This window comes from Geotrypetes seraphini, chromosome 10 (assembly GCF_902459505.1).
Source record: "Geotrypetes seraphini chromosome 10, aGeoSer1.1, whole genome shotgun sequence".
Taxonomy (NCBI): Eukaryota; Metazoa; Chordata; class Amphibia; order Gymnophiona; family Dermophiidae; genus Geotrypetes; species Geotrypetes seraphini.
The window spans coordinates 109,288,001-109,309,397 of record NC_047093.1 but is presented as its reverse complement, the minus strand read 5'-3'; the positions used below and the strand labels follow the sequence as shown (position 1 = coordinate 109,309,397).

The 21,397-nt window shown below is 45.9% G+C and overlaps 2 protein-coding genes across 4 annotated transcripts in view; one reads left to right on the top strand and one right to left on the bottom strand.

The window, feature by feature from the left end:
- GRIN1 (glutamate ionotropic receptor NMDA type subunit 1) overlaps positions 1-21,397 on the bottom strand; it is a 415,565-nt gene that overhangs the window by 180,689 nt on the left and 213,479 nt on the right. For all 3 annotated transcript variants that reach the window (XM_033960212.1, XM_033960213.1, XM_033960211.1), the window contains one exon: positions 4,137-4,264. In XM_033960212.1, the coding sequence (XP_033816103.1) occupies positions 4,137-4,264 (128 nt within the window). The remainder of the gene's footprint in view (positions 1-4,136; positions 4,265-21,397) is intronic.
- On the top strand, positions 13,508-19,044 carry LOC117367561. Its single transcript, XM_033960214.1, has 2 exons — positions 13,508-15,040; positions 15,179-19,044. The coding sequence occupies exon 2, from the start codon at positions 16,658-16,660 to the stop codon at positions 17,588-17,590; it is 933 nt and encodes a 310-aa protein (XP_033816105.1). The 5' UTR covers positions 13,508-15,040; positions 15,179-16,657; the 3' UTR covers positions 17,591-19,044.

Below are 21,397 nucleotides of genomic sequence, written 5' to 3'. Positions count from 1 at the left end.
CATGACTTCGAGATACTCTAAAGAGTTATCTTTCTCCTCTTTTCTTCATCAGATGGCTGTTGACTTAGACCTTCAATTGGATGCTGGTTCCAAATACTCTAAATTGGAACCAGCATCCAATTGAAGGTCTAAGTCAACAGCCATCTGGCGAAGAAAAGAGGAGAAAGATAGCTGATCCGGTAATGCCTTGCCTCGAGAAGGACCTGAGGTTGTCGAGGCAGCCTGGGTCGAAGATGAAGCTTTAGCTGGAAAAAGGCATCAAAAGAATAGGGAGACTTGGACGAAGCAATCGAAACCTCTGAGTCCTCGACATTTGGAAGTGGAGACCTCGATCGAGGAGTCAGTGGTCTAGTAGAAATAGGTGTAGTTCGAGGCTTAGTTGAAGAAGGACTCTCTTTAGAAGAAGAACTATGCCTGGAAGGAAGCCTCGATGAAGGTCTCGATCATCGGTGAGAACGGTGCTTGGAAGCGGCTTTGGCTTAGGCTTAGATCGAGGAGACTTTGGCTTAGGCTTAGATCGAGGAGACTTCGCCCCGGAGAGAGAAGCAGCTGATGCCACCAAAGAATGGATAGAACTGGAGGCTGTGGATCGAAGCTCCAGAAGCTTGATGGAGGAACCTCGATGCACTCCAAAAGACTCTGCTCCTTGTAAGGAGTGTGAGGATTCCTGCCGAGGCACTTGCAAAGAATCTGCTCCTTGCTTTACATGCTTAGATGCCAGACCAGACACTCGCAGAGACTCTGCTCCCTGCAAAGAGTGTGTAGACTCAGACTGAGGCATAGGAAGAGACTCGACCTCACGGGAGTCTGTAGAATGCCCAGGCTGAATTAGAGTAACTAGCTTTGGTCCTATTTTGGTGAGGAACTGAACAAATTGCTGCTCTAACATGGTCTGGAAAGAAGCCGGCAAGGATGGATCCGCGTCTGAAACTGGACCACCTGCCTTGGCTGGAGGTTCCACCGAGGCAGTGGAAATGTGCTTTGACTAAGACGTCTTAGGCACCTTAAGCACAACTGGTGAAACTGTCTGCTGAGCTATCTGACCTGAGGATACAGGGGAAGATACAGCAGACGTCGTCGAAGAAAGAGCCGCTGCAAACGAGGAAGGTCTGATGAGGCTCGAGGTCGAAGCAGTGGAGGCAGGAGGACCCTCGGTCGAAGGCGAGACCAAGGTCGGCTTCGGAGTCGAGGAAGTGGTTGAATCCATCTGGAAGAACTTCTCCACTGAAAGTAGACGATGTTTAAGGGCTCAAGGTTGAAGAGTAGCACAGCACTCGCACGACTTCGGGTGACGTTGTGGCCCAAGGCACTTGAGGCACCTATTATGTGGGTCCGTGAGAGAAATCGCAGGCTGGCACTGGCTACACTTCTTGAAGCCTGTAGCTGGCTGGGACATAGAAGGAAAAACAGCCGCTGCAAGGTCGAAGCCCCTGGGCTGCGGCCGAGCGGCCTGCCCTGGCAGCCAAACGGAGGAAATAAAAATTATTATTATTTTTTTTTAAACTAGAAAAAAAATAAAAAAAGTAAGTACAGCGTTTCATGAAGAAAAATAACACAAACCGCTGTGAGAGAAGGCACGAAGTAAGTTAAACGCAGAGAGTCAAAGATGGACTTCTCGGCTCCGCGGAGAACTGAGGAGATGCGCCCTGTGCTGGGCGGGAAGGCACTCGCGCATACGCGGTGCGGCTGACTCGAAACTTTTAGTTTCTTCAAGCAAGTCTGCTTGCGAAGCTTCCGCATCGAGGCTCCATCGGTGACGTCACCCATATGTGAGAATAGGCTGCCCGCTTGTCCTGGGATAAAATATGATACAGGAAAATGGGAAAACATTGAGAATAAATATAAATCTGAATTTGGCATCTACTTGGCAAAGCAAAATTGAAGGAGAAAGAGCCAAAATCTAATATCATTTAAATTTGTAGAAGGTCATTTCAATGTAAATACTGGCTGATGAATGTATTATCTGGAACCCTACACTGTAGACTTACAATTTTCTTCTGGATAGGTAGATTAAAACTTAGAATGACAAACAAAATTGATATCAGCCTGACAGCCTTTCTTTTTTATTTATTTATATGCGTTTTCAAATAAATCCACAAGCATCCACTTGTTAACAGAAATACAGAGTTAAAGAAATATTAAATCAAGTAATCTATCTTAATCAAACATATTAATTCTCTTCCTTAGACTATAAATTATACTATAGAGAATCAAGAAAAGAAAAAAGATAAGGAGATCTAAATGCGAATCTTTAACCTAGCAAGAAAAGACTTAGCGTGATCAATCATCTTAAAAATTATAAAACTGCCCTATACATTATGGAGTACGGTCTTAGTGTCCAAAAAACTACACAGTTGCTCAGGAGCAAAAAAGACATATTTTATCCCACCATATCTGATCAAGCATTTACATGGGTAACTTAACAAGAAACTAGCACCCAAATTTTTTATTTCTTGTCTCATACTAAGAAATAATTTTCTTCGTTCTTGAGTTATTTTGGCAACATTATGAAATAGCCATACTCTTTGACCATAGAATAAAGACTGTGAAAAACAAAAAAACATTCTCATGACAGCATTTAAGTCCTGCTCAAAAACAAAGGATATTAACATCGTGCATCTAGAGCAGGGGTATCAAACTTAATCACATAAGGGGCCGAAATCTGACAAAAAGGCTAAGTTGGGGCCAAATTTTTTTTTTAAAAGATACTTAGGGGTCCTTTTATTAAGGTACGCTAACCGATTTAGCTCACGCTAAATGTGAACCTTAATAAAAGGACCTCTTAGTCTTAGTAGAAGTATAGGGTTACAACCTCGCCAACCCCACGCCTGCTCTGTGATGTAAACAAAATAAATAATAAATACTTTTCCTCTCTCTTTTAGGTCCTAGTTCATGCTCGCTGTCTAACATCAGCTCTGGCGGGATACACATTTCAAATCTGACATATTGTAATCCCAAAACAGAAAATAAAATTATTGCCAGGGTCTCCTTCTTTCTTCTTCCCTTTCTTTTCTGGAGTCTGAGGGATGGATTGAGCAGCGCCGGGCTCATTTCTTTTTCTGCTTGCCCCATGCAGCAGTGTATGTATATGAGAGCTTCCCAGCACTGGGGATCAACAGGGCAGTGGAAGATATTTCTGTGTCTATATAATTCTCACTTCCAGAGCAGAATTACAGCAACTAGAAAAAAGTTACAAATAGAATGAGACACCAATTCTCTCTTTGTGGGCCTCCTTGATCTCTCTCCTTCCCTTTAGGAAAGCCCCAAAATACCTTTCCTCAGCTGCAGCAGAGTCATCAGGCAGATCCAGATCTCACTTAGTGCAAGCAGATGGAGAAATTGAGAGATGAAGAGGTTGTAGATGCAGGCAAGCTTGTTGAAGACAGAGCAAGGCATTCCATTCTGAAATCAGAAATGGATGTCCATATTTTGGCCCCTCCCCCCCCTAATCCCACCCAGATCATATCCCCTTGGCATAAGGATGCATTGCAATTTTGGATAGCCATACCCTGACTTTATAAAATCAAGCTTTGGACATCCATGCACATGGATGTTTAAATGACAGTTTTAGATGTCTCAAACATGAATAGAGCTTCTAAAATAAGCAATTGTCTCATAGTCTGCTGCGTGAACTTCTTGAATTCCCCATATCTTCCTCTTGCCAAGGAAATTACAGGGTATATTAGCCCTCCTGAAGCTGATAGGAGACACATTGAACTGTGCTTGGAATAGAGTGATCTGGCTATTTAGAGCATTGACTTTCCTGGAGATAAGGGAAATGGCAGAGAAAGGCACCGCTCCTGTCACTATCAGTACCCATAAGAGTCACGTTTTCAAAATGATTGGAGATGCAAAAACCAACACAAATTACCCTAAACACAGTGAATGAGTTTGTTCAATAATAGGTGTACTCAAGCACCTACTGAACCCACAAATCTAGCACCTATGTCAGTATTCATATGCTGTGACTGTTCCCACACAGGGGGGCAGAGAGAGAGAGAGAGAATTCTATTACCCTTGCAAGATATTAAATCCATGCATACAAGTGAAAAATAAAATCCTAATCCTAATAATTCAATAGTCATTTGATATACTTCATTAGTTTGTAGTACCTTTAGTCACCTTTAGTCACTTACCCGCTCTTGGGTTCCAAATTTTCCATCAGCCACCAAATGCACTTCATAAGTGAAATTCATCTCCCGTGACAGTTTGAGAAGTAGGTCTATGCAGAAGCCATAGCAGCAGTGGAGAACATGGGGACGGCCTCAAAATAAAGAGTGTGAGGAAATGGATTTTAACAGAAATCTTTCATACTAAAGTTGAGGTTATAAATATTTTTAAGTGTATAAATATTTTGAACTGCAAGGATGAAAACATTTGAGAATCATATTGTTAAGCAATGTCACACCAAGGGCTGCTTTTACTAAGGTGCGCTAGTGTTTTTAGCACACGCAGGAAATTACCGCGCGCTATGCTTCTAGAACTAACACCAGCTCAATGTTGGAATTAAGGTCTAGCGCATGCGGCAATGTAGCGCACGCATTAAAGCGCACACATTAAAGCCCTAGCGCACCTTAGTAAAAGGAGCCCCAAGCCTTGATACAATTGACAGCACAGGGGAAAAACTGTATGCTTTCTACCTGAGGGTTTTGCTCTAGTTTTCAAAGTGAGAATATTCATATGCACATAGGGCTCCTTTTACTAAGGTGCGATAGCGTTTTTAGCGCACACAGGATATTACCACGCACTATGCGGCTAGAACTAAGGCCAGCTCAATGCTGGCGTTAGAGTCTAGCACACGCGGCAATGTAGCATTCGCTATTCCACGCGTTAATGCCCTAACGCACTTCGTAAAAGGAGCCCATAGTCACTTGCATCAGTTTTATTTTTGAGTGGACATTTGAGAATCGAATCTGTAGACGGTACATGCTTTACATCCCTGACTTAAACATGTAGCCAGTGATGTAATCAGCACTGATTTATTTATTTTTTTAAAGTGGCCTAAGCTTAACTTGGGTGGACTTTGAGCAGTGTGGATGTTGACATCACTTCCAGTTCTTCTCTCACTGTCTTGTGCAGCTGCTACTGACAGGGTGAGCCTGATTCCAAAATGGTGGGGCTATGGCTCTCCAAGGCCCATCAGTGGCTACACCACTGCCTAGCATGCCTCCTCTTATTAGCTGCACTGAAGGAGGGCAATTTTATATTTTTATTTAATCAAATTTTAATATATTATTTTCCATAATACAATAGCAGAAATAACCCATGGCATAAAAATAAAAAAAACAAATGCTAAAGACCAGAATCAACTTACATAGATATCATATTAAAAATTGCAATACCAACCAGGATGTCATCTCTGCTGGACAACACTTTGGAAAAACTGACCACTGCACCAATCATTTTATGGTAAGAATACTAAAAGGGAACTTTAGGACAATCCAAAAACGTAAAACCTTTGAAATGAAAATGATGAAATATTATGACACCTACCAGACAATTAAAATAAATACTAGGAGTTGTTTTGGACCAGCATCTGACCATGAAAAAACAGATAGATGCAGTGGTACATAAAACATATTATACTCTATGGAAATTGCGAATTATCAAACCATTTTTTGAGTTTTCCGCTTTCAGACTTTTGGTTCAGTCTTCTTGACTATGGTAACATTTTTTATTTGACAATTACTAAGAAAGGCATGACCAGATTGCTACTGATTCAGAATACAGCGGTCAGACTGATTTATGGCTTAAAGAAGTATGACTATGTTAAGCCATTTTACTGTGAATTACATTGGCTACCGATGGAGGATCGTGTTCTGTTCAAGTTGGGTTGTTTCTGTCACAAGGTTCTGTATGGCACTGCTCCATTTTACCTGGTTGATAGATTTTCTATTGCATCGTACAAACACAGTTGAAAATCTCATGCCTTGTTTAATTTTCTCTCTGTACAGGGTTGTAAAAGCAAAAAATTTCTTGAACATACTTTGGCATTTCAGGTAGCTTCCCATGATAAAGAATTTTGATCATTATTACTCACTGCTTATTCCTATAAACATTTTAGGACTTTGTAGAAAACTTATCTTTTTTCAAAATACTTGCGGCTCCTTTTACTAAGATGTGCTAGCATTTTTAGCGCGCACTGCATTGCCGCATGCGCTATCCCTGCATTGCCGCATGCGCCAAGAACTAATGCCAGTTCAATGCTGGCGTTAGCATCTAGCGCGCGCGCCAATGCAGCTTAGTAAAAGCAGCCCTTGGTTAAATGATTTATTCTGTTTCTAATAATATTGTTCTTTGTTTATAATCTTTTGTAAATCACGTTGAACTTACGGCTACACGGTTAATAAGCGTGACGTTATGTTATAGTAACATAGTAGATGACGGCATATAAAGACCCGAATAGTCCATCCAGTCTGCACAACCTGATTCAATTAAAATATTTTTTTTTCTTCTTCTTAGCTATTTCTGGGCAAGAATCCAAAGCTCTGCCCGGTACAGTGCTTAGTTTCCAACTACTGAAGTCTCCGTCAAAGCTCACTCCAGCCCATCTACACCATCCCAGCCAATGACGACCTCCTCAACCAAACAGCCATATACAGACACAGACCATGCAAGTCTGTCCAGTACTGGCCTTAGTTCTTCGCTATTTACTATTATTTTCTGATTCTAGATCCTCTGTTTTCATCCCACGGTTTTTTGAACTCTGTCACCGTTTTCCTCTCCACCACCTCTCTCGGGAGCGCTTTCTAGGCATCCACCATCCTCTCTGTAAAGAAGAATTTCCTTACATTGCTCTTGAGTCTACCCTCCTCAACCTCAAATTATGTCCTCTGGTTTTACCATTTTCCTTTCTCTGGAAAAGATTTTGATCTACGTTAATACTTTTCAGGGCTTCCAGGCTCTCCTCATAGGTCTTTTGACACAAATCTCCTATCATTTTTGTCACCCTCCTCTGGATTGCTTCAAGTCTTCTTATGTCCTTTGCCAGATACAGTCTCCAAAACTGAACACAATACTCCAAGTGGGGCCTCACCAATGACCTCTACAGGGGCATCAACACCTTCTTTCTTCTACTGGTTACGCCTCTCTTTATACAGCTCAGCATCCTTCTAGCAGCAGCCACAACATGTGCTATTTGGTATGGCAATGAGAGCAAAAAGTCAGATTTTTACAAATAATAACAAATTATTATTTATAATGACTGGGGTTACCATTCAATAAGAACATAAGAACATAAGCAGTGCCTCCGCCGGGTCAGACCACAGGTCCATCCCGCCCAGCAGTCCGCTCCCGCGGCGGCCCAAACAGGTTACGACCTGTCTGTATCACCAGAGGGGGCTCCCTTGCCACCTTGGTTTCTCATTTAAGTCCTGTCTTCCTATCGAAGTCCTAACCCTCCGGTCTTGCACATGCACGACCTGGTTTGGTTTCTATACTCATTACCTGATTAGCTTTCTATACTTGTGTTACATCCCAGCTCCTCCCTCAGTATCCCGTGATCCCTTTATCCTTCAGGAATCCGTCCAATCCCTGTTTGAATCCCTGTACCGTACTCTGCCTGATCACTTCCTCCGGTAGCACATTCCAAGTGTCCACGACCTTTTGGGTGAAAAAAAACTTCCTTGCGTTTGTTTTGAACCTATCTCCCTTCAGTTTCTCCGAATGCCCCCTCGTACCTGTTGTCCCCTTCAGTCTGAAGAATCTGTCCCTATCCACCCTCTCTATGCCCCTCATGATCTTGAAGGTCTCTATCATATCTCCCCTGAGCCTCCTCTTTTCCAGAGAGAAGAGCCCCAGCCTATCCAACCTCTCGGCGTATGGGCAGTGTTCCAGCCCTTTTACCATTTTCGTTGCTCTCCTTTGGACTCTCTCAAGTACCGCCATGTCCTTCTTGAGGTGCGGCGACCAATACTGAACGCAGTATTCCAGATGTGGACGCACCATCGCTCGATACAATGGCATGATGACTTCCCGTGTTCTGGTTGTTATGCCCTTCTTCATGATGCCAAGCATCCTGTTGGCTTTTTTCGAGGCTGCTGCGCACTGTGCAGATGGCTTCAGTGATGCATCCACCAGCACACCCAAGTCTCTCTCAAGTCTGCTGTCTCCCAACAATACCCCCCCCCAATTTGTAGTTGAACAACGGGTTCTTTTTCCCTATATGCATGACCTTGCATTTGTCCACGTTAAAGCGCATTTGCCATTTGTTTGCCCAGTCTTCTAGCTTGTCTAGGTCTCTTTGTAGGTCCTCCCACTCCTCCCTGGTCCTAACTCTGCCGCACAGTTTGGTATCGTCTGCAAATTTTATAACCTCGCACTTTGCCTCCTTTTCCAGGTCATTGATAAATATGTTAAAGAGTAATGGCCCCAGCACCGACCCCTGTGGTACACCGCTTGTGACTCCCCGCCAGTCAGAATATTGACCCTTTACTCCGACCCTCTGCAGTCTGCCCGACAACCAGTTCTTGATCCATCTGTGCACATCCCCTCCCACCCCGTGGTTCCACAGCTTCTTAAGCAGCCTTTCATGTGGCACCTTGTCGAAAGCCTTTTGAAAATCGAGGTAAATGATGTCTATGGGGTTCCCCATTGTCCACCCGACTGCTTATTCCCTCAAAGAAGTACAGAAGGTTCGTTAGGCACGACCTTCCCTTACAGAATCCGTGCTGGCTTGTTCTCAATAGGTCATTCTTCTCGATGTGCTCGCAAATGCCCACTTGATCATAGCTTCCACCATCTTCCCTATAATTGAAGTCAGGCTCACCGGCCTGTAGTTCCCGGGGTCACCCCCTCGATCCCTTCTTGAAGATAGGTGTGACATTCGCCAATTTCCAGTCCTCTGGTACCTCACCAGTTTTCAAGGATAGGTTGCAAACATGCTGGATTGTGCCCGCTATTTCTTGTCTTAGTTCCTTCAGGACCCTTGGGTGGATCCCGTCCGGGCCCGGTGATTTGCCGCATTTTAGCCTGTCTATCTGTTTGAGGACATCTTCCTTACTTACCTCTATGTGATCCAATTTTTCAGCCTGTTCCCCACTCATGAGCTCCTCTGAGTCCGGTATATTAGATGTGTCTTCGCTCGTGAAAACCGACGAGAAGAACGTGTTCAACCTCTCAGCTACCTCTTTATCCTCCTTAATCACTCCCTTCCTATCCCCATCGTCCAACGGCCCCACCTCCTCTCTCACTGGTCGCTTTCCCTTAACGTAACTGAAGAATGCCTTGAAGTTTTTCGCCTCTCTGGCCAGCCCCTCTTCGTATTCTCCCTTTGCTTTTCTAACCTCCCGGTGGCATTCCTTTTGGCATTTCCTGTGCGTCTGGTGATTTTCCTCCGTTGGGTCCTTTTTCCATCTCCGGAAGGATACCTTTTTGTCCTTTATCGCCTTCTTTACTTCTGTTGACATCCAAACCGGGTCCTTTGATCGCTTGTTCTTGCAGCCTTTCTTGAAAATGGGGACGTACCTTCTCTGTGCTTCCTGCAGGGTGTCCCTGAATAGGGTCCAGGCGCTTCCCACAGTCTCCATCCTAAAGATGTTTCTGAGCTTCCTCCCCACCATTTCCCTCATAGCAACATAGTTCCCTTTCTTGAAATTCAGCGCAGTTGTTGCGGTCCTCCTTACTATGGGTGTCTCTCTTTCTAATGTGAATCTGATCGTGTTGTGATCACTATTGCCTAGTGGTCCTCCCACTTCTATCCCTCTAGCAGGCCCCCCTAATCCGTTTAGGATGAGGTCAAGAGTAGTACCCCCTCGCGTCGGTTCTTTGACTAGTTGTTCCATGAAGCAGTCCTTCACAGTTTCTACAAATCCTGTCTCCCTAGTGCAGTTGGAGTGACCCGTACTCCAGTCTATTCCCGGGTAGTTGAAGTCCCCCATCACTGTTACACTTCCAGTCCTGCATTCCTGTCTCAATTCTGCTTCCAAGTCGTGTCCGACTCCTTCTGGCGCACCAGGTGGTCGATAGTACAGCCCCAGTTTTATGCCCGCACCCTTGTTTCCGGGTAATTTGATCCATAGTGATTCCAGCCCCTCTGCCTTTGTTGCCATATCCATCCCGACCGAGTGGATAGAGTCCTTTATATACAGTGCTATGCCTCCTCCCTCCTGTAAAGCTTGTACCCCGGCAGCACCACGTCCCATTGATTTTCCTCTGTCCACCAGGTTTCTACTATTCCAATTATATCCAGGTCCTCCCCCTTGGCCACGACTTCTAGTTCACCCATCTTGGCCATGAGGCTTCTTGCGTTTGCGTATAAGCACCTCAGGTTCCGTCGTTTTTCTTCCACCTTTGCATTTACCTGGGCCACTTGCTCTTGGATTTCGGGCATTTTTTCCGTTCCCTGTGCTTCTGCTTTGCCCTCAGCCTTTACCCTCTTAGCTTTCGGCTTCTCCACATCCCCGCCACCCCACTTCCCCGCTTTTCCTCTGGGTTTTCTAGCCCTACCGGCCCCCTCCTGGGCTATCATCCCTTGAGCCTCTGTTTGATCCCCCTCGTCTTGTGGCACCTCTATACTGCCCTCAGCTTTTGCCCTCGTGCCACCCAGTCCCCTTGTGTCTCCATGCCCCTTAGTCTCCTCCCAGCAAGCTCCCCTTACCTGGTGTTTCCCTCGCTGTCTGATCATAAGATCCACCGGTCTCTCTACTTCCTCCTTGCAGTCAGCCCGTTCAGCATCTGTTCTGGATACTGCTGTCCGAAGCGTCAACATCAGATCGGCTGTCGGCTTTCCCCCTCTCCTCAGTTTAAAGCCCTCTCGATCTCCTTCCTCACATTGGCTGCCAGTAGTCTAGTTCCCGCTGTGCTCAGGTGCAGGCCGTCCCGCCGGTAGAGCTTACTCTTTCCCCAGAAGGACGTCCAGTTCCTCACAAAGTGGAAGCCCTCCTCCTGGCACCATCTCCTCAACCATGCATTCACAGCCTGGAGGTCTGCCTGCCTCTTTGCATCTGCTCTCGGTACAGGCAGGATCTCTGAGAATGCTATCCTCCGGGTACTCCGCTTCAGCTTTCGTCCCAGGACCCTGAACTGGTCAGTCAGTGTGGCCATGCTGAAGTTCCTCCGGCTAACATCATTTGTTCCGAAGTGGATTATCACCGCAGTCTCCTCTGTCTCTGCTCCGTCCAGGATCCTCTCGATCCTATCAGTGATGTCTCGTGTCTTGGCCCCCGGGAGACAAGTCACTAGCCGATCCTCCCTTCCTCCAGCTACGTGACTATCCACCTCTCTCAAGATCGAGTCTCCCACCACAATAGCAGACTTCCCTCTCCTCAGCAACCTCTTCTGTCTCAGGTCCGTGTCCTCGGTGTAGTGCGGTGTCTCTCCCTCGGGGTCCCGGTGAGTCACGGTCTCCTACTCTTGCGTGGTTCCTCCGCTAGGTCCTTCCCCGGTGTCACCTTGTGGGTCCTGGGTCTCATCTGCCGACATCCGTCCGTGCAGCTGCTGTTCCTGTTCCTCCACCTTCCTTCTATAGGCCTCCTCAATGAATCTCTCGAGGTCCCTCACCTGATCCACAATGGGGCCTGTTCCGTCCGTGTCCTCGGCTGACCAGCTCGTCTCCTCTGTGTTGCGCAGTCCCTCCAGTCCCTCCAGTTCCTGGACCCTGACCCTCAATCTGCCGACCTCCATCCTCAGGCTTTCCAGTTCCTGACACCGACTGCATATGTACTCCCGCCTTCCCAAGGGGAGGTAGTCGTACATATTGCACTCTGTGCAGTATACTGGAAAGTACCTCTGGGATCCTGGGTCCTCCATCGCTCTCTTGAAGTGCTGGTGCGCTCCTGCTGTGGGTAAGAGAGAGAGAAGAGAGTAAAGAAAGTGAATTACTTGGCGTTTCTGGCTCCGAACGGCTGGGCGCCGTTGGCTCCCTTGTAATTAAAGGGGGAGCCCGGGCCCGATGCAACCTGTGACGCGGGTGGGGGTGGGCGGAGCTAACTCTCGCCGCGACCCCGGTCCAATCAGCCTGCTCCGGCTGCTTCCTCCTGCCTTCCCTCGCTCCTGCCTGAAAGAAAAAAAGATAAAAATCGACAAGAGACGCTGCCAAGGCTTGCCTCGTGCCCTGGCTCCCTTCTAATTAAAGGGGGAGCCCGGGCCCGATGCAACCTGTGACGCAGGTGGGGGTGGGCGGAGCTAACTCTCGCCGCGACCCCGGTCCAATCAGCCTGCTCCGGCTGCTTCCTCCTGCCTTCCCTCGCTCCTGCCTGAAAGAAAAAAAGATAAAAATCGACAAGAGACGCTGCCAAGGCTTGCCTCGTGCCCTGGCTCCCTTCTAATTAAAGGGGGAGCCCGGGCCCGATGCAACCTGTGACGCGGGTGGGGGTGGGCAGAGCTAACTCTCGCCGCGACCCCGGTCCAATCAGCCTGCTCCGGCTGCTTCCTCCTGCCTTCCCTCGCTCCTGCCTGAAAGAAAAAAAGATAAAAATCGACAAGAGACGCTGCCAAGGCTTGCCTCGTGCCCTGGCTCCCTTCTAATATAATTGGAAAAATTGGAGTAGATTAAATTATAATTTCTGGTGGAATTCCTTATGTCATGTTTATAAAATGGAAAGATTTATTGCAATACAGCGCGGTTTTTTCAGGAAATTTCAGGATGTGTGGGAGCCATTTACAAAGTATTGTACTGATTAGATGACATTTTATTTTTTATTTTTTCCCTTAAATTTATAAGTTTGATTGTGAGGGGGGGAGGGAGGGTAAATTTATTGTTACATATTGTATAAGGTATTGATTATATCAGTGGTTCCCAACCCTGTCCTGGAGGACCACCAGGCCAGTTAGGTTTTCAGGATAGCCCTCATGAATATGCATGAGAGATCTGCATATAATGGAGGTGCCAGGCATGCAAATCTGCTCCATGCATATTCATGAGGGCTATCCTGAAAACCCGACTGGCCTGGTGGTCCTCCAGGACAGGGTTGGGAACCACTGGATTATATGATAAGAAAGGGTGGGAAGCGTGGGAGATAAGAGCATATTATTTGTACCATTGATGATTATTAAGTGTTATATTTATTGTTAATTTGTTTGGATATATTGTTACACTTACTGTAAATTTGAAAATGAATAAAGAATTAAAAAAAAAAAACAAAACCCAAATCTTGGTATCATCCACAAAAAGGCAAACCTTTCCTTCTACCCTTCAGCAATGTCTTTTTTTTTTTTTTTTTTTTTAATTCTTTATTCAATTTCCAAACTACAAATGTTCGCAATAATTAATACATTGTGACTGGGAAGCCCCTGTCCCAGTGAAAAGAATGTCTAAACCTCCCCAGCATGCATCAATGGGCTCAGGAAAACCTGGCCTAGAGCAGGAACAGCTGACTTAGCCAGGAGGGAAGGTGCAGAGGCAGGGTGTAGCACAGCCCAGTAGCCAGGTGGGGAGGGCACTGAAAGCTAATTATCTCCCCTATCAGTCCTTTCCTCAAAGACAGAAACATAAAACCAACCCAGGAGGGGGTGGGGTCAGCACTCGTGGTGTGCAGGACAGACTGCTTCAAATAGGAAGCAGGCAGAGCAAGAAGGGGAGCTCAGCTGGCTCTAATCAAGAGAGTTCAGCTACACGCCGAGACTCCAGAGTTCCAGTTCCCCAACCCAGGACGTTTGCAGGAGGTCAACCCAGCAAAGGAGGAAGTGTAAATTCTGGGAGGTACAGTGCACTGCCTAGCCAATCTTGGGAGGGAGACCCGGGGGTTTGCCCTCAGAGAGAGAACGTTCTGAAGGAGCTGGCAGGCAGGCAAAGCAGGGGATGGGTGGAACAGCCTGAAGTTAATGGGTGGAGAAACAGCCCTGACTACAGAACTAATGACTGGGAAATGAGCAGCCTTCCTGATGAAAGTGAGTTTGAAGAGGGCATGGATATAGGAGGGAATGAAATATGAAAGGTCCTTCCTGTCTTATGGGAAATCCAGTCCTGGTGGTTTGAAAACCCTGAGCTAGAGCAAAGCTGTGAACAGGGCAGAAGCAGCTCTGCCTAATTAAGAGAAAGTATTCTTTTGAAGTCCGTTTGCCATGCTTTCATAAAAACCAAAGCATGAAAGAAAAGTTATGGGGTTTTTCTCCGTTTGGATTGAAGCAATAAATGAGAAACCAGAGGGCCAGCACAAGGGGTGCCCGGCTGTATGTGAGAAGGAACAGTGGCTAGGAAATGCTAGCCATTCCCCAGGAGGGAAACTTTGGGTCAGAAAAACTAAGGATACATTTGAATTCTTGTTTTGAATATGTTTTTTTTCTGTTTGCAAGAACTGTTTGGGTGCTGATCCTAAAGCCCAAGGCAGGTTGCCTGGACTCGAGCAAGTGTGATTGCATTAGTGAACCTTGAGAACTAATTACCAGTTTGAACCATTTTTTTTTTCCTTTTCCTGAAAGTACCAATAAACCTGAGTGCAGTTTTCTCGGAAATCCATTTTCCTGGTTTTTTTTTCTACCAGCTATATAAAAGGCGCTACATTAAATCTACCTGTGGTCTGAGCCAGGCTTTTCACCTACTCAGGAACCGGCCCGGCCACAGGAAGTTGGTGGCAGTGGTGGGATTATAGTGTCGCCCACAGACTGGTGAAGGAACTGCAGCAGAAAAAGTTTTGAAAAAAAAAAGAGAGAATTGTGGAGAATTTTTTTTTCTCTCTCTAGTTTGGGTTTTGAGACTGAGCAGAAGAGGACAAACTGTGTGCCTTTGGAAAAGGGGGAAATATTGCCTAAAGTACTGTGTCCAAAAGCAGGCAAATATCCCAGTATTTGAACCCAGAGCGTGGGACAATTTGAGGTTTTTTTTCTGTGGAAATCCTGAGTGGTGGAACACAAAGATTCGGCTAACTTGACTTTTAATTAGTCAGTTTTTGTTTTGATTACAAAAGCCAAGCCGGAAGCAAGGTGACCATTCGGAAGGTGTGGTTCCAGAGCAGCATAAGGAGCAGCAGTGAGGTGCCCAGGGAAGCAGACTGCTGAGCGAGAGAATGGAATCGGACGTGTGAGCCGAGATCCAGAGGTCCTGATTGGAGGAGTGGCTGGGGAGGCCCTAATATCCCAACGCTGAGACACATCAGTCCCCAAGGTAATAGTGCTTAGGGGATAGCTGGTGTGGATTGCAGGGTAAGGGGACCAGAGAGCTCTGGACGAGGGCGGAGGGGAAAATCCCTAAAGCTTAAAGAGCTGCACTTGGGTTTCCTTTTCTCTGCTGTTTATTTTCCAGGATGGAAGCGTCGAAGTTCCTGACGGGGCTGGAGTTGGAGATGCATAAGCTCCAGCAGAGTTTTCAGGACATGCTGCAGACCCAGGCAGACCTATGGAAGGCGGACCATCAAACCCAGCAGACCAGATGGGGGCACAGATCCTGGCCATCAACAACTTAGCCCAGAGACCCGCAGTGCCCGTGGCCGGCGGTGTAGGACCAGTCGTCGGGCTGGTAGGAGCTCCTTTTGGGGAGCCCATTAGACTGAATAAATTAGCTGCAGAGGGTGACATTCATCAGGGCTTTGGCCCAGACCATTATGAGAGACAGTTCCAAGCAGCATATAGGGCTCAGAAGGAGCATCCTAAAGCCTTGATACAAGGCCTAAAAAGATGCTTCCGGAGAGACGGGGGCATGCATCAGGGTCCCGCCATGGTTCCGCTTGCTGGTAAATGTTTTGCCTGCGGGAAGCCGGGTCATTGGAGGCGGCAATGTCCGGCCAAGAGGAACTTGACGAATAGGGCAGGGTTCCCGGTACTGGGTCTTAAGGGGGAGTGCATGATCCAGGTGAAGGTGGAAGGGGTGCCAGTGGTGGCCCTTTTAGATTCAGGTGCCAACCAATCTATTCTATCCCAGAGGGTGTGGACACGGATCCTCAAAGCCAGGGGTCAGGAGATAGATAGACCCCAAGGGAAAACCCAGATCCAGTGTATGCACGGGACCTTCCTACCATACGTATTAAAACAGGTCTGGGTGGACTATCATGGGAAAGGGTATGCCCTGAAGATGGCATGGATGCCTAAGCCACCCTATGAGGTAATCCTGGGTCGGGAGTGACCCTGGTTTTGGGAATGTTTTGAGGCCCGAGGAGGGGGGGTAGCCCTAGGGGGTGAAGAGGAGCTAGCCCAAATCTTTCCCCTGGAGAATAGTATTCTAGAGGAACCTTCCCGGAAGGAGCCCAAGAGTTGGGCGGAGCGGCGAGCTGATAAGGAGCTATGCTTCCAAAGCCAACAGGGGGACAGTCAGCTACCCTGGGTGTCCTATGAGGTAGCACGGCGTTTTCCCTTGGGTGGGAGCAACGACGGGATCCCACATTAAGGGAGGCTTTAGAACAGTGGGAGGACGGGGGAAGGAAAGGAGCTCATCAGTTTCAGGTAGTGGGAGGACTTTTGTATCAGGTGAGATGGAATCCCATGAGGGGTAGGAAACAAAGGCACCTGGTAGTGCCGGCGGCCTTCAGGAGGCAAATATTCTGGGCCATTCATAGGGACGTGGGGAGAGCACTTGGCCCAAGACCCAACGGTTAGACGAGTGCAGGATAAGTTCTATTGGCCCAGCCTAGTGCAGTATGTTGGGCAGTGGTTTGAGGAATGCTCCAGGTGTGGGGAGTGCATCAGGCATCCACTGGGAGACAGGGAGGAAACTTTACCTGGGAAGGGTACAAGAGAAGTCCACTTGTCAGTAAAGGAACAAACTGCAGAAAGGTCAGTTTTAAAGATTATGCGGGTATCCTCTAAGGCCAGGTTACCCGTCCAAGCCACTTCGCACTCAGTGTGCTTAGACTTGAGTAGTATTCAAGAGATATGGGTACCCAAAGGGGGGCGTAAATTAGTGGACACGGGCCTGGTGGTAGCCCTGCCGGAGGGATGTTATGGGCACCTGGCATCAAGGTCCGGGTTGACACTCCAGCACAGGATCCATATAGGAGTGGGAGTGATTAACCCAGATTTTCGGGGTTCGCTCAAGGTTCTGGTGGTAAACTTAGGAAAGAAGGAGCACCAGATAAAGGAGGGGGATCGGATTGCCCAACTGATATGCGAACGGGCGGTCATCCCAGAGGTAAAAGAGGAGGAAATAAATCAGGACACCACTCGGGGGGAACAAGGGTGGGGTTCCTCAGATCTGAAAGAGGTGTCGGAGATAGAGGAAGTTCCCAGAATAGACTCACCATGTTTGGGAGAAGAGTCTTCCAAGGGTTTGGGGCAGGAAAGGACCAATAGGGTTTTAAGTAGGGGGGTATTTGACAGGGAAGCCCCTGTCCCAGTGAAAAGAATGTCTAAACCTCCCCAGCATGTATCAATGGGCTCTGGAAAACCTGGCCTAGAGCAGGAACAGCTGACTCAGCCAGGAGGGAAGGTGCAGAGGCAGGGTGTAGCACAGCCCAGTAGCCAAGTGGGTAGGGCACTGAAAGCTAATTATCTCCCCTATCAGTCCTTTCCTCAAAGACAGAAACATAAAACCAACCCAGGAGGGGATGGGGTCAGCACTCATGATGTGCAGGACAGACTGCTTCAAATAGGAAGCAGGCAGAGCAAGAAGGGGAGCTCAGCTGGCTCTAATCAAGAGAGTTCAGCTACACACCAGACTCCAGAGTTCCAATTCCCCAACCCAGGACGTTTGCAGGAGGTCAACCCAGCAAAGGAGGAAGTGTAAATTCTGGGAGGTACAGTGCACTGCCTAGCCAATCTTGGGAGGGAGACCCGGGGGTTTGCCCTCAGAGAGAGAACGTTCTGAAGGAGCTGGCAGGCAGGCAAAGCGGGGGATGGGTGGAACAGCCTGAAGTTAATGGGTGGAGAAACAGCCCTGACTACAGAACTAATGACTGGGAAATGAGCAGCCTTCCTGATGAAAGTGAGTTTGAAGAGGGCATGGATATAGGAGGGAATGAAATATGAAAGGTCCTTCCTGTCTTATGGGAAATCCAGTCCTGGTGGTTTGAAAACCCTGAGTTAGAGCAAGGCTGTGAACAGGGCAGAAGCAGCTCTGCCTAATTAAGAGAAAGTATTTTTTTTTGAAGTCCGTTTGCCATGCTTTCATGAAAACCAAAGCATGAAAGAAAAGTTATGAGGTTTTCTCCTTTTGGATTGAAGCACTAAATGAGAAACCAGAGGGCCAGCACAAGGGGTGCCCGGCTGTATGTGAGAAGGAACAGTGGCTGGGAAATGCCAGCCATTCCCCAGGAGGGAAACTTTGGGTCAGAAAAACTAAGGACACATTTGAATTCTTGTTTTGAATATGTTTTTTTCTGTTTGCAAGAACTGTTTGGGTGCTGATCCTAAAGCCCAGGGCAGGTTGCCTGGACTCGAGCAAGTGTGATTGCATTAGTGAACCTTGAGAACTAATTACCAGTTTGAACCATTTTTTTTTCCTTTTCCTGAAAGTACCAATAAACCTGAGTGCAGTTTTCTCGGAAATCCATTTTCCTGGTTTTTCTTTCTACCAGCCATATAAAAGGCGCTACATCAAATCTACCTGTGGTCCGAGCCAGGCTTTCCATCTACTCAGGAACCGGCCTGGCCACAACATGTAAACACAATATTAAAATTAAAGCACATTAAACTTACAGGAATTCATTAAAAAAGAAAAATATTTCCCCCCCCCTTCCATCTATTAATCAATCAATAAATACCTACAAGAACTATCTATACATTTCGCCTGAATCAATTCCAAAACGAAGCCCCCTTCACCACCCTCCCACCCTGGATGTGTATGTTTAAAAGGTGATCAAAAGAGGTCAGTCCTTGCAGTACTTAGTTAATGGTTCCCAAACATCCATAAATTTCTTGTAACTTCCCTGTTGAATGGTCATGAAACGTTCAGCAATGTCACCCACAAACATATTGAACAGGATCGGCCCCAGCACTGAACTTAAAGATCTGGGCTTCCTTTCTCTCTACATAGACATTTAAAACTGCTTTTGCTATCTCTCTGTCTCCTGTCAAATGAACGACCCACCCCTCTCTCTTCCTATCCCTGAAATGCTTTCATGTTTTCCTTATATACTGTACACTGATATTTGTCAACATTTGCTTATTTCTGATCTGAAGAAGGGTTACTTTTAAAAGCTCTTCATAAAATGCTAGTCCAATAAAAAAGGTATTACCTTATTCCTTTTGGGTTGTTTTTGTTTTATTTCTATATATTGCCATACAAATCAAAGGAAACAAATTACAAAATCTAATCAAAGCAGGTATTGTAGCCCTTATCATGGGGTATTTGGGAACTAAATATGAAGAAATTACTTAACACAAAATAAATTAACTCTAGGTTATACTAAACAAATCTGGTTTCCCCTAAGACCTTTTCTATCACTAACTATGCAGGAAATCATCATGAAGCCATTTTATCCACCCAAAAGCTCTCTAATTGAGAGGAGTCAAAAAAGATAGTGTTTCCTTTGATAAGAAATCAAACATTTACGCAGAAATCTAAAAAAGAGGTTCCCCCAATTTGTAAAACCAGGGAGGGCAATTTTAGACAGCTAATCAACACAATTCAAATGCTTTTACAAGCATGTAAATCATTTTGAAAACTATCCCTATTTTAAGATGTAAATTAAAGGAAGTATGCATCAGCATTTTTATTTCAAATGCCGACTACCACTGCCAGAGTTATGCACAAATATTTAGTTCTGGGCCATGTCTGGCTACTGTTATAAAATATCCAGGTACCAATAAGTACCTTAGCCTTAACTGGCCAAAATAGGACTACTATTTATGTGGTCTTATTTGGCTGTTAACTGGTTAAGGGCTGAATATTGGCACTTAGGTTAAGTGTCAACATCACCCTGTTTCTGACTCCAGATTACAGTGTAATTAGTACAGTGGTAATATATTGTGTGCAAATAGCAGTGTGGTGTAAATAATATGGTGATAGGCTATGCACAAAAAAATGTGCTAACGTAGCAGAGTATGCCAGCTGCAAATGCACATGTGTCTGAGCCAGCAGTAGATACTCATAGCACACAAGAAAATTATTAATGGCTCAAAAATTTGCATGAGTACATCTACACATATGTTGAAATGCTATTCTGCAAGTAGAACAATTTTTGGCATTCCAACAAATGCACAGATGGGTTCACATGCAGTGCTGTGTGCTGACACACCATTTTTTTTGCAAATACCGCAGTTCAGCATTTCTTTGCTTCAGTACACTGCTCCTCACCTCTTCCTCTCAGACAAAGCCAGAATATGCTAGCATTGACTGCAGAAGTATGAGCTAAATTTACTCCTCCTCAGACCTTGCGTTAAATCCCAGCATTAAACCCCCCCCCCCCCCCCCCCCCAGTGCTAAGCTGTCTGGTCTGTGAACTTCTCGGCATTATTACTGAATAACTAATATCTTCATTAGCATGCAATATAAATGAACTCTGCACTAATGTCTTTCAGAGGCTTTGCACACAGTTATCTTATGTGCACAACTTATTTCTACACTAACCGCAGTGTTGGGTAGTAACTAGTTACATTAACACTAGTTACTGTAATCAGTTATATTTTTAGGTAACTATCAACGTAACTAGTTACTTTTTGAAAGATTGGCTACAAAAAGTAACAAGTTACTTTTGTGTTAGTGTTTACAGCATGCAGAACAATTGATGACAAATTTCCAATCATGCTATTTTACTCATTAAGCCTCCAGTTCAACTTGTTTCTCTTGCCTTGCCACAGTGCATTCCAACAACTACCCATGTACCTGTCAAACGGGCTCTACTGAACGAATTGCTTAATAAAGGGCTGGACTGTTTTGCATACTTAAAAGAACTAATTTGCAAACTCATTTGCATTTACTGTTATTAGTGATAAAAAGGGTCTCTGAAGTGGCTAAGAGGCCCTAAACACTGGGGAGAGAAACCCCAGAAGTGGAGGAAGTCTCCTCCCTTCCAAAAGGAAGCCTACAGGAAGGACTTCTGTGGACATAAGATATTCTCACCCTGAGATAAAAAGGAGGCAGTGACAAAGACCTGTGGACTGGAAAAGCACCTTGTCAGAGCCCTGAGAAACTGGGATTCTGGGTGACCCTTGAGTGGATGAATGCACAAATGGAGAAAAATGATAATCAAAATGCAATCTCATTTGAGTGTTCAGTCTTCACTGAATTTACATTAGTAGGGTCAGACAGCAGAAATATCTGTGTATGTTGCAAACTTTGTCCGCTGGCTTCTAAGCAGACCTACAGCTGTGCAATCAATACTACAGCAGATCTTAAGAAGCACCTGCAAAACATCCATCCAGCTGCACATGATACACTGCCTTGTTGAAGAGATCAGCAAGCTGTTTTTTGTCATATGCATCAGAATCCCTGCCAAAGAAAGCAAACTTCATGAAGTAGTAACGGGGGCATCATTATGTCACAGAAAAGGGTACACGATCTAATCAAAATTTTGATATTCAGACAGGTAAGCCTTCTCAGTGGTCGAGTCACCAGAATTCATCCAGTTGGTCACTGGTCTTCAACCAGTTA

What these genes read in the sequence shown, in the direction of transcription:
- LOC117367561 (XM_033960214.1), top strand. Translation starts at nt 16,658, where the DNA reads ATGCGGGTATCCTCTAAGGCCAGGTTACCCGTCCAAGCCACTTCGCAC.